Source organism: Pygoscelis adeliae, unplaced genomic scaffold (assembly GCF_000699105.1).
Source record: "Pygoscelis adeliae isolate BGI_AS28 unplaced genomic scaffold, ASM69910v1 Scaffold1033, whole genome shotgun sequence".
NCBI lineage: Eukaryota > Metazoa > Chordata > Aves > Sphenisciformes > Spheniscidae > Pygoscelis > Pygoscelis adeliae.
In genome coordinates, this window is record NW_008824399.1 from 20,646 (window position 1) to 33,094 (window position 12,449).

General features: G+C 50.4%; 1 protein-coding gene across 1 annotated transcript in view; it reads left to right on the forward strand.

Moving 5' to 3' along the window:
* Positions 1–1,718: 1,718 nt before the first annotated feature.
* Positions 1,719–12,449, forward strand: part of OTUD7B (OTU deubiquitinase 7B) — a 23,781-nt gene continuing 13,050 nt past the window's right edge. Inside the window, exons 1-4 of the mRNA XM_009320240.1 lie at positions 1,719–1,856; positions 6,192–6,362; positions 6,583–6,798; positions 11,930–12,031. Of these exons, the coding sequence (XP_009318515.1) occupies positions 1,784–1,856; positions 6,192–6,362; positions 6,583–6,798; positions 11,930–12,031 (562 nt within the window). The 5' untranslated portion in view covers positions 1,719–1,783. The remainder of the gene's footprint in view (positions 1,857–6,191; positions 6,363–6,582; positions 6,799–11,929; positions 12,032–12,449) is intronic.

The window sequence follows — 12,449 nt, forward strand, 5'->3', positions numbered from 1 at the left end:
GCGCGGGAGTCTGCTCGGTAGCTGCAAATGCCATCAGTTTGCGGGTGTGGGCTGTGCTGCTGCTCTTTTCCTCCCAAAAAAGCCACGCTTTGCTGCGTACGCGTATTTATTTTTATTTTTTTTAAATGCCGAACCCACCAGGAGGAAGTTATCTCTTACTGCAGCGAGTTTTCATTTAGAAACTGTTCTCTGTGTCTATAGCTCTTGCCAGTGGTTAGAGGATACAAATGTCTGGCTTCTAATTAGGGATGTTCCCTACATCACTGATGGGGCAAGAGCAAGAATCGCCTGCCAAATTTTGCTGTCTGAATACGCTCGGTTTTAGGATTGCCTTCAGCCGACAATAGCCCCGAGATTGCTCCGGCGATAAAAGAATATTAAGTAGTTTTTCTGTGTGCATGAAGTTAATAAGTGTATGATTAGCGAGCGTGGAAGATAAGACTAATGGTATTTAACCAACAAAGCCAGGAAATTCCAGATTAAAGCGTGGATGTTTAACTTGCTGCTCTTGGGGTTTGGGAGCTGCGTGCCGTTAGGGAGTTTTGCCCGTCTTTAGGAATAATCCTGAAAAGAGACGGTTTTTAAGGCACGGGGAAAACAAACAGGTTTGTTCATCTTCCATGTCATACTGAAATGTCCTCTCCCGCTCTCAATGCAGCAACACCTCCGTCAATCAGCCTTACACACTTTTTTTCCCCCCCTCTTCTTCACGTGCCACGTTTTCAGCTCAGGATGGAATTTTTTTCCAGCAGTTTCTGTTCCTTGACAGTGGAATTTTTATCATACCCCTTTAACTGCACAAAAAAACCCCAAAAATAAAAAAAAATCCCGCGGAGCTTTTTGCCCGGTCCAAAGTCCCGCGGATGTGCCCCGCGCTCCGTCTCTGCCTCGAGGAATGCAGAAAATCAGGATTTTGAATGCACAGCAAGAGCACACACCTTTCTGAATCTCAGGACCTGCTAAAACTTAAGATTTACGTAATATACCTTTGGACGGGCAGGTTTTGGCACCGGTCCGGGTCTCCTTCCCAGAAAGGAGCGTTTATTTTTTTTCTGCAAGAAGAGGAATTGTGGGTTGGGGGGGTTGTGTGTAGGGGGGTTTTTTTGTGGGGTGGGTTTTTTTTTCTTTTCCCCCTGAAAGGGGCTTTTTGGTTTGTTTTGCATAGGCAACATCTACTCATTCCAGCGGTTTGGTCTTGCTTTTATTCCCCTTGCGCACAACCAGGGTGCTCGGAGGAGGACCGCCTGCCCGGGGGAGGGCAGGGATGCTGAGCTCTCTGCAAATATATGAGAGAAACTTTCTGCGCTCTCGCTGCTACCAGATAAACTCATTTATTCTCCCAGCTACTCGTCCAGGATTTTGGAAAGAAAAGCTCCGCCGCCTTTGAAATGAGAATTGGTATTTTTCCTGAATTTGCGAAGCCCTTGGTGTGCCCGTCATTAGCGGAGGCGTTACGACCCACTCGTGTGCGGGGAGAGAGCGGCAAAATTTGTTTTGTTTTGTTTTCCTCCCAATTATCAATTGGTTAAACAGCAGTCCCAAAGCACAATTAATTTTGACGGGGGAGGTTTATTTCCCCCCCCTCCTCGGGGGACACCGAGGCACCTGCCATCGGATAGTTCCCGGCCGGCTCGGAGGCTGCCTGGCCAGGCTAATGATTTTATACTCTGTAATGCGAGCCGCGCGCGTTGTTGGTCTCGTTCCTAGATTGATGCCGAGGTGCTGATCCGGGCGCCGCCGACCCCAGCTGCCGGGAGGAATCCATGAGCGCACGACCTCGGCTATGGACATCGTCCTGTCGGATTTTGTTCGCTCGACGGGGGCAGAGCCGGGACTGGCCAGAGACCTCCTCGAAGGTAAATAAAACTGGGAATAAAAGAAGGGAAGAGCCAGGCGGCGGCTGACGGGGGGCTGTCATGGAAAAGGGGGTTGCAAGAGGGGCAGGGAGCTGCTGGCCAGACCCCCGGGGCTGGTGGCTGCTGAGTGCGATGCTGGAGATATTAAAATCGTGCCCTCGGCGGCGCGGCTGGTGAAATTCTGCCTTGGTTTCTTGTTACGCGTCCATCGGATAATGAATTTCAGATGTTCGGAAGGAGAACGCATCACCCAGGAGCGCGGTTTCCCTTCCTTCGTCCTCTCCGTTCACGTGTGTTGCTTGCCGCGAGCAGCAAAACTTAAGGGTTTGGTGTTTTTTTTTCTTTTTTTCTTCTTTATAGCAGCGATGCCTTCCAAAGGGTTGAAGGAATAGCACTAGGCGAAGGCTGCCTGTGTTTTCAAAGCAATATAGGGGTAATTACATAGGCAAAACCGTGCTGCTACTGGTATATCTTGTTCTGCTTGTGAAGGTGGTTTGATTATGCTGATATAAATTGCTGTTTTGTCGGGGCCAGTGACCTCTCCTGGCAGAGCATCCCCTTAGAGCCCCGTTTATGCCCGGCGCAGGAGGCTGCCGACCGAACAGGATCGGTCGGTTTAAGGTGATGGAGAGTGCCGAGATGCTCGGGAGTTGAATGCGAGCATCGTCTGCCTTCAGCCAGTTTGCTTTTAAACGGGCACGCCAGCCCTTGAGAGCCTCAGCGCGCCGCGCTGGCAGCTTTCTGGTGCTCTACGTACTTAAAAGAGCACGTATATTTGCCCTAAAACATAGCGTAAAATCAGCTTTCTCAAAAACTCCGTAAGATGGAGAAGCTGCTCATTAGCGATCGCGCTTAGTTGAAGGCTGCGGGTAATTTTTTTTCCACCCTGTACTTAGAGCGATGGGCAGGGTGGAGGAGAAAGGACACCAGGTCTTAATTTGGGGGCTGTAAACTTGCTCGCGAGCGTTGCCCTTGGGTTAATGTTGACAAAAGGATGGTGAGTAAATACTGGCATGTGTTGTAATGCTGGAGGACAGAAACATTGCATGAGAAGCGGGGCAGTTTGTACGTCGTTAGCCAACCTGTAATTATAATGCAAGACCATACTCGCTGCGTTTCTTCCTATCATCCCTTTTCTTGTATAATACAGGTCACTTTTGTTGTTGCTTGGACCCGGGACTAGCTGATGCTCCTCCAGCATCCGCACCAGCTCTCCGGCTGCTGCCGCTCCGGATGCTCTAGCAGTAATGAATTCAAAGCCCTGAAATTGTTGCTAGAATCTATGTCTTTAGGCGATTTGCTCCACCTACTTTGGCTCTAGCTCTCCTCGGCGCTCGCAGCATCGATTCGTAGCTTTTTCCTCTTCAAAACTCCCGTTAGCTTTGCCGGGTTCAGGGCTTCAGCCTTTAATTTTTACAGCCGAGCGTCGTCTCAGCGGAAGTCTGGCAAGCTGTGGGTTTTGTGGTGTGTTTATGTTCTGTTTTCTGGGTTTAGGTTGCTTCGTTTCATGTCAGAATTTCTAATACTATCTCTCGGAAGAAATATTTAGGCTTGCGATAGAAAAGGTTAAAGCAGATATTCCTTCAAACTCTCCGTCTCCCGCTCAGCACGTAGGTTGATTTATTTTGACAACGGTAGCTTTAGCTCATTTTCATGACGTGCTGCTGAGTCGCTGCTATTTCTCCTGCAGCCTCGGCGGAGTTGACCGCTCCAGGGGTGAAAATGAGGGGAAAAACACAGAGATTTTTCTTTTTTGGGTGGGTATTAGTGAAAGCAGTCAGATAAAATAGATGTGTAAAGCGAATTATTCGGATGTGAAGTTTGAGGGCGATACGAGCGGTTTAAGTCACGTTTTCTGCCGGCGTTTTGAGTTTCGTGCATGTGTCAAGTGAAGTCGCTGTCTGGTGGCAACGGCAGGTCTTCTGAACGATGGTCTTCTCCCTCGTTCTGCTCTCCAGCACCGTTGGAAACCCATCACCTCGACAGCAAAGGATTGCAGCGTACAAACGTGCACAAGGCTAAAGAACTGGGGGGGAGAAGGGAACGTAGTAATTGGCGGAATTTATTTAGGTTCTGCTCTTTGAAATCATCCCGTGTTCTGGCAAGGAGAGCTGTAGCGTCACGCGGAAGACGGGCTCCGGGTCTCCCTGTGGTTGAACTTCTGGCTCGTGGTGTCCCCGGGGGACACCGGTTTTCCTGCCGGAGGAGGGAACCTCCCTTTTATCGTCCAAGCACTGGCGAAACCTGCTCTCTGCAAAAGTTGCCCTGAACGCCTCTAACAGCCTCTCTCGTGTTTGCAGAAAAGCACCGGAGTGCCCAAGTCCATCAAACACACCCTTTCCAGGTGCTTGCAGGTAACTGGGCTGTCTCGTAATACTGGGGTTTACGAGTCCCTCCGGCTGCCATCGTTTCGCATAGAGTTTCCCAAGTTTAAGGTTTTTGGTTTTGGGTTTTTTTTTTTCCCCTTCTGAAGCGGCTGCTGGTGAAGATGGCTGGGAGATGCACTGCAGCGGGTCAGTGCCGCTAGCGTCTCCTCCTGTTGCTGACGCGTTAAAGCAAATAGTGACGCGACAGCAGATTTAATTTTAATCTGATGGGTCATTCTCAGTCCTTGATACTGATTCATTATTTCATTCAAAAAAGAAACAGCGAAAAAAGTCCCCTTGACTCAAAAGGTAAAGCTTAAAATAACTTTCCGTTTGGAGTCAGCCATTAAATGCTGCAAATTACATCTCTCAAAAGAATTTAAATACTTGAGAAGCGTATTTCCTTTAGGGAATTAGGCATAACGACTTCTTTTATTGTCCATGAGCTATCGCATAAACCAATCAGCGGTTTATATCTTTCCTGTAGTGGAGTTACTATATATAAAGTTGGCTTTCTTTCTACGGTGTCTGCTAACTCGCTAATTTAAGAGCCTGGATGAACAGTGTTCATAAAAAAAAAAAAAAAAAAAAAAAATCACAATTTTCCCAAACGTAAGCCATATGGTAGATCTTTTTTTTTTTTTTTTTCCTTTGCTATGTATTCTTGCCTTTGGAAGACAGGGGCTTCTAAAAGGTCCATTTATTGCATACTGCAAGACTTCGGCGTATTAATATAACTCACGTTCTTGCAGCTTGCTGGGTAGCGTTAAAAGGAAGTGGAACTGCTTCAAGGATTCGCTCAACTCCACGAGGTTCAAGCTGTTTTGCTGGATGGTTTATCTGGCCGGTAATGACACGAGCCTGCTGAAAAGTCTTCTGGACACCGCCTCGCCCGGCTGGCACCTTGCTTGCTTTTATATTTTGGGTGTCAGCTCGGAAGGAATCGGGTGGCTGTCTCTTAAACCGCGCACAGAGGTTTAAAAAGTCGTATTAGAAGTCATCAGCTTTTCAAAGTTGCGTGTTTTCGCTCGAGCGTTATCCTGCGATGATGGGAGGGTAAAGGGAGCTGGAGGCTGTTAACTTTGTCAGCAAAGAAGCGGTGCCGGCATCGCGATGGATTATCTTCACGGCAGCTGGAGAGTTATAAAACAAAGCGCTCGGCGTGACCCGAAGCAATTGGCCATTGGGTTTATATAGATGTTGGCGGACATGACACCGCCTGACCTTCCCTTTCCCTTTCCTAAGGGCACGATTATGTTTATTTTACTCCAGTCCCGTGCTCTGTGCTCAGCGTATGCTGTTACGGTGACCCTGCCCTTCTTCATTTTACAGCCAGGAATCTTGTTCTGGCAAAATTATATCTCAGACTAGATATCGGGAAGAAATTCGTTACGCTGAGGGTGGTGAGACACTGGCACGGGTTGCCCAGAGAGGGGGGGGATGCCCCATCCCTGGAGACGTTCAAGGTCAGGCTGGACGGGGCTCTGAGCAACCCGGTCTAGTGGAAGGTGTCCCTGCCCACGGCAGGGGGGTTGGACTGGATGACCTTTCGAGGTCCCTTCCAACCCAAACCCTTCTGTGGTTCTGTGAAAATGGGAGGTCTTTGGACCTTTGTTTAGGTTTTGCAGATGTCCAGCATCCAAGAGCAGTAGCTCTCTCTAAGCTCTGGATGTGTCTCTGCACACACGGGGTGTAAATCATCCACGTAACCTGTGGCAGTAGGGCCAACGCTTTCTGGGCACTTCAGGTTCATGGTTACGTCTCTTCCAGAAATGCAAATCCTGGACAAAAATAGCGCGACCAGCTGAACGCGTGGTGCGGCACGCTGCTTTCCGCCTTGTTTCTGCTAGACAGCCTTCATGCTTCATGATAAACTGCACTATTATTAGTTTCTAGTGCGGATGTTTTAGGAACTGACTTGATTTCTTTCTCATGTGACGGTGACCACTATCGATACCTTCCCATCCAGGCAAGAACTGGGATCTGAGCGCAGCCCTGAGTGACTTTGAACAGCTAAGGCAAGTGCATGCCGGCAACCTACCCCATTCCTTCAACGAAGGACGCAACTATAAACCCCCCGAAAAAGAGGCAGCCCGTCCCGGGCGACCGCCGCTCCAGCGGCAGGATGATATTGTGCAAGGTCAGTGTCGTCTGGTGGCTTCCAGATAGCCGAGTCACAAAAATGATACGGATCAATTAAATCTTTCTTTCTGCCGCCTGAAATATTTATATCTGCTGGAGCAATCCGGCCGCTTGCAACCAAAAAATACTAGCTGAAGGCAGCGATTTAATAATTGCTTCTGCGAGGTTTGCTGCTTCTGCACCGTTCAGGAGTTTTTCCGTCTTCTTTTTACCCTCAGAAAAACGCCTGTCTCGGGGCATTTCCCACGCCAGCTCGACCATTGTCTCCCTGGCCCGTTCCCACGTCTCCAGCAACGGCAGCAGCGAACATCTGCTGGAGATGCCCATCTGCACCTTCCAGCTGCCCGACCTCACCGTGTACACCGAGGACTTCCGCAGCTTCATCGAGCGAGACCTCATCGAGCAGTCGATGCTGGTGGCGCTGGAGCAGGCCGGTGAGTGCTTTGTTGTTTGGGGGGGGGTTTTTTTTTTTTTAATGCCAATCCGGTGCGGCGCTGGCAGTTTCGCAGCGGTACCAACGGGCACGAGCCTGAGGCGGCAGAGAAGCGAGCACGTTGCAAGGGCGCGTATCCGAGCGGTATTATTTCATCCCTTTTTATAGCGTGGTGCGAGAGTTGAGTAAGAGTCTGCTTGGCTTTGCCTCCAGACACCGAATGTAAATAAATCGTGGATGGCGTCATCGCTCATGCAGCTGAATGGTAACGCTCGGGGAAAAAAAAGTTGCGTTATTTCACCCCCTGAGCTTCCCTGCGCCCTGCACCATCCCGTCAGCCTTACGGAGAGGAGGGGGGGGGGAAGAAATTCCTGCATAACACAAACAGTAGCTCATCACCACTGACAAACGTCAGAAGCGATTACAAACATTTTAGATTGATGATGCGTTTTATACGCTGCTTCGACGCAGGAAAACTCGTCTGCTGGCTCTCTGCTTGCCTGGAGAGGAACCACCTTCCGAGTGCAGATGGATTTGTTTTCCAACACGCTGTTTTCCTCCTGAATAGTTGCTAGGTGATCTGTAAATAAGATTTAGCTGGTGAATGAATGGGACCTCTGTGCTGGCAGAGAAAACCTAATACACGTTACCGGGACAGCTTACATGGGGCGGGGGGGGGCAGAAGGACGCCAGGCAAGATCTCGGGAGCCTTTACGCCTCTCCTTTGTCTCCGTCACCGAGGCACATACCTAGAAAACTATTCCTTCAGAGATAACAGATATTGTTAATGTCAAATTTTAGCCCTCTCCTGCCTCGAGTGTTCCTGTAATAAGTATTCTCATGTTTTGGAAATGAACACTTGATCCAAGCGCTCGCGTTACAGCAGCGTTGCTGTTCGTCGGTGGCGAAGCTGTCGTGTCTGACGCGAATAAAACGTCCGGACCCACGGCTGAGCGGAGCCGGGGGTATTGGATTGCTGTGGTTCAGCACAGGCGCCGGGGGAGGGAGGCTGTGCTTTCTCATCCGGGTGCTGGGGATGCTTCCTGGCGTGCCGAGACCGTGTTAACATTAAGTAATTGATTTTTTTAGAAAGCGCCTTTTGAAGACTAAAGTGTATCTGCATTATGTATGTGGGTTTGTTATAAATGGGTGTTTATCTTTATTAAAGGGCTGTACTGCATATATAAAATATTCCAAGCTTAGTTCGAAGTAGGGTTTTGAGCGCGATGCTGTGATCTACGGTGACTCCCGTTATTAATTTAGTATGTGCTGTCCTTAGGGGATTAAGCAAGTATTTTATAGACCAATAAATGTTCAGATACTCTTCTCCTTCTATCCAGAAATCCCTTTACGCCACTGTGGGCAGAGCAAGCGCGCTTTAAAGTGGCTGTAAATTGTAACGACGTCCTCTTGGAAAGCTTTTAACGTGCTGAGTTGTATGAAAAGGTCTTGGTGGAGCTGAAAACTTGGCCCTTGCCACAACCTTAGCGTTCTTTGTTACAAACCTAAATGGATTAAGCCTTGCGCTACATTTTGAAGACACAGAGTGGTTTTTCTCATTGCACACGTGGAGGAGCAGTCGGCGGTGCCTTGCCTGAGGCTACTGGAAAAAAAAAATAAAAATCAGGAAGAACCAAAAGAAACCCCTGGGTTTGATGGCTTTGCCTTGGCTCCGAGGTCAGGCTTTCACCCTGGGGTCAGGGACGCGGTGCCAAGCACGCCTTCCAAAGTCCCCCCGGCATATTGGCAAGAAACCTCCTGCTTCGCACTTCAGACTAATATTTAATAAACACCTGTAGGTGGACTATTAAAAACTGCTGAGTTGAGATCAGCGTGCTCGCTTTGCTGCGGGAACAGCGAACGGGTTCCTCGTTCTTGGGGCGTAAACGTCCCGCGTCTCGGAGTGGGCAGTCAAAGAAATGGGTGCCTTGGTAATGCATCACCCGGGTTTTGAGAAGCTTTTCAGCCGGAGTTCAGCCCGTGCGTGAGCGGAGGCACGCGTGCACACGTACCCCCCCTCTGTCTTACCTACCTTGCAAATATTTTCGCCCGCAAGTCATTGGCTGGGCTGGTTCCCTTAGCAGGAGAGACGAGCTTACGTCTGTGGCTTCAAAAGGCAAGGCGAAACGTTCTCGGAAGTTGGGTGCTGTGCTCTGCCCGTTCTCTTCCTGACGGATTGCTGCCTGCGGCACAGGACCGCTGCTGCGATGCCTTCGGCCCCTCCACTGTCACCCTCAGCAGCGCGACCGGGAGGCCGAGCCTGTGCTCCGGAGGGAGGTGTCCCCGACTGCCAAGAGGAGGATGACCAAGCTCTCGGCGAGATGCGCGCTGCCGCGGGTTGCATCGTTTCGGCAGGCAGAGCCGATAGCGGGGTCGGTTGGAAGCCTTCGATTCCCATCCTTCCCGAAACAGGGGAGAAAGTAGCTACCGATGTGTAAATGCACTCGAACAGGCTCTTGTCGCCGCCAGGTCCTGAAACAGAAATGTTTTCGGCAGGTATTGTTTTCATCAGAGATGGGTTCTGGATTAGATAAGGAAACCACAGATGAATTATCTCATTTCAGATGGATGAAACGAGCTTGCTTCAGCGTAGATGCCACTTTTTCTGCCTGCTCTTCTCTTTTGGTCTCTTTTTTTGTTTGTTTGTTTTGGGGGTTTTTTAACCCACTTCTAGGTGGTGATCCTGCTCCTTCGCCTCCACCGGTGATTCAGCAGGGGGGAAAACCCCCCGGCGGCCTGCAGTCACTGCACGGAGGTCGTGGTGGGTGTTCGTGTTGGATCTGTCCCGTCAGCCCGAGGAGCACGAGGCCAAGTCATCCCTGGGAACGCTACCTTCGTCACGCAGAGGGGATGGCCTTGTAATTACGGCACTGGATTCCCCGGTAGCCTTAGGGGAGCCGTTTGGCTTTTCTATGAGTCAGTCCTCGTCTTCGGGCTGGGAGGAACACCGTCTTTGCGCCTTCCTATTGCTGCAGCCTATTTAGAGGGTTCCTGTTAGAAGAAACGACGGTGTTCTTACCAAACGTGCACCTCGGTGCGCAGGTTCCTGATCTCTGCTGGGACAAACAGATGTTCTGTAGCAAAACCAGCCGCGGGGCAAAACTGGACCCCGTGGGAGTCACGGCGCTGGATGCAGAGGAAGCCTCTTGATGCTGGTGGACTTCTTCAGACGTGCAGAAGAGCTGTCGCCGACCTCGCCGCTCGAGCCATGGTTGCGGGAAGATCCCTCGTGCTCTTGAATCCATTTATCTTTCTTGTTGAGCTATCGGGGCTTGCTCCTAATAACCATGTGCAGAGAAATATGTTGGTTTAAATACTTCTAGGGGGCCTCTTGGCCTTTTCACCGCCTTGATACGAGCAAAACATTCGGCGAAGGATTTGGGGAATGCAGTTTCTTTCGAGATGACTTCTCTTGCATAACTGGAAGTCTGTACGGATTACTCTGCCTCGCCGGGGGCGTGCACGGCACGGCGTGACCGCACGCTGCAAATAGAAGTGCCTCCCCAAGGTGTGTCCCCTCCGAATCGGACCCGACTGGGCTCCATGAGAGGTTGCACAACCTCCGAAGCGTTGACCAGAGATGCAAACTCCCCTGATTCCCCCGGCCGTTGAAAAGAGCAGCAAATTCTCCAGGATCGACGTGAAATGGATTTAAAAAACAAACAAACAAACAAAAAAAAACCCAAAAAAAACCAACCAACCAGCTCGGCGCCGCCTACAGTAGCGTTACATTTTGGTTAGCTTTTGCGAGACGCTGTTTTGCTGCTTGGTTCGCTCCTCTGGCCCCGCGCCACTTGGCGCAGGCTTGCGACTTCGCCGCGTGCCAGGCTATATTGAGTGAAAATAGCCGGCTTTTCCGAGCGGACCTGTTGTCCCGAGGCTGTGTACTAAACACTTTTCAACTCCAACGGGTTCCTTTCCCAGTGCCGAGAAAAGAAATTACCCGCCTGGCGTTGCAGTTAGCTCTGCGTTTTTACGTTCTCCTGTGTTTATCGGTGTTTAAAAACAAGTTTTCTGTATTTAGTTCTTCTACAGCTGCTGTTGCCGAGGTTGTGCAAACAATTTCAAGAAACCCTGTGTTTGAGAGCCGGGGTCCCTGGCAGGGACCGTGCTCGGGAGCAGGGAGAGCTTTGTTGGAAATGCCGGGAAAGGGCTGGTTTTCTGCAAGAGCAATTTAAATGCAACTTGTTGGAAGCCTGAACAAGCGTCTACCAGCCAAAAAACCGCCCGTTGCACGGGACCCGCTGCAGAAAAGCTACCGGAAAAAGTCGCAGCCAAGGGAGGCAGCGCCTGTTTTCTGAGGGCATAGCCGAGGGAGGCGCAGGCTGGGTTGCAAATTCAAAGTCCTAATTCAGCCCAACTTCGTTTCCTTGACAAATGTTTAACCTCCAGTCGCACTGTACTTGACTGCGGCGTGTATGTTAATTTTTTTCCTAGCTTCTATTTTTAGATGCTCTTGACTTGAATTACTCCAAGGGCCTTATATTACCAAAAAGCTGCTATTTTTAAACGGCGTAAAGCACTGTCAGTTTGCATTTTCATTGGTAAAGCTGCTGGGATCAGCAAAAGTTCCGGAGTATTGTACCTAAACCAGGGAGGGGGGGGGGGGGAAATGACCGACGTGAGATGGTTTAAAGAGGAGCGATTTGGTTACGAGAAGAAACGAAAAGCGGTTGTTAACTGGAAAAGCTGTTGGGCACCGTTTGCGACAGGCACTTGAGGAGGCGTTTCCAGGCTGATGGCTTTCGGGGTTTTGAAATCAGCAGGGTTGGGGGGAGAAACGGGTAGGAGGAGAACGCTGGTCTGGGTTAAAGGCCTGGCTGGGCCGGCTCCTGTTTCCAGCCTTAATTCTAATTTGTATGACCTTAAGATCAGCCTGGCCGTTTCCCTGCGTCCCCGTGGGGTTGCTGTAACTCCAGTCTCCCCTTTTTGTTGCCTTGTTACCCTCTTGACCCCTTCCCTTCCTCCAGCCACGAGACGGGTCTATAACCGCCCATCTCTTTGGGTGTTCCCCCCCTGCAAATTAAAGCAGGCTCCCGTCCTCGTCGGCGGGGTTTTTTTGAGGGGATGAACACGCCAGTCCCACCGTTGTGTAACGAGCCCCGTTTTCAGGCTCTCAAATATTCCCGCAGGTCGTCTGAACTGGTGGGCGAACGTGGATCCCAGCTGCCAGAGGCTGCTTCCCCTGGCCACCACGGGCGACGGGAACTGCCTGCTCCATGCCGCCTCCCTGGGTAAGAGCTTGACTTAATTTACGGCGGGCGAAATAACAAACTGGTTGCCCGGCCGCCGCGATGGTAGGTGTGCGAGCGGTCGCGACGCTCAGGCTCTGCGGGAGAGGAATGGGTTGAAGGAAACAGGCTGCCAAGAGCCTGTGTACTTCTAAAATACCTCTCCCCGTCCATTTGGCGAGTTTCCCTGTGTTTCTGAAGGAAATGTGGAATAACAGAGCCGCCCCTTCCCTCCTTTCGCACGCTGAAGTTTCAAGAGTCCGGATTTGATTTCATCTTGTCAAGTGTGACCGTAGTAAATCTTCTGAGGTTTCCAGACTTTTAAATCAGCAGGCTTACGTATTTCCTTCGTATCTGTATTTTGGACACGGCGAAGCCACAGTCTCATTTTAACCCGGTCTCATTTTCCCATCAGACGTTG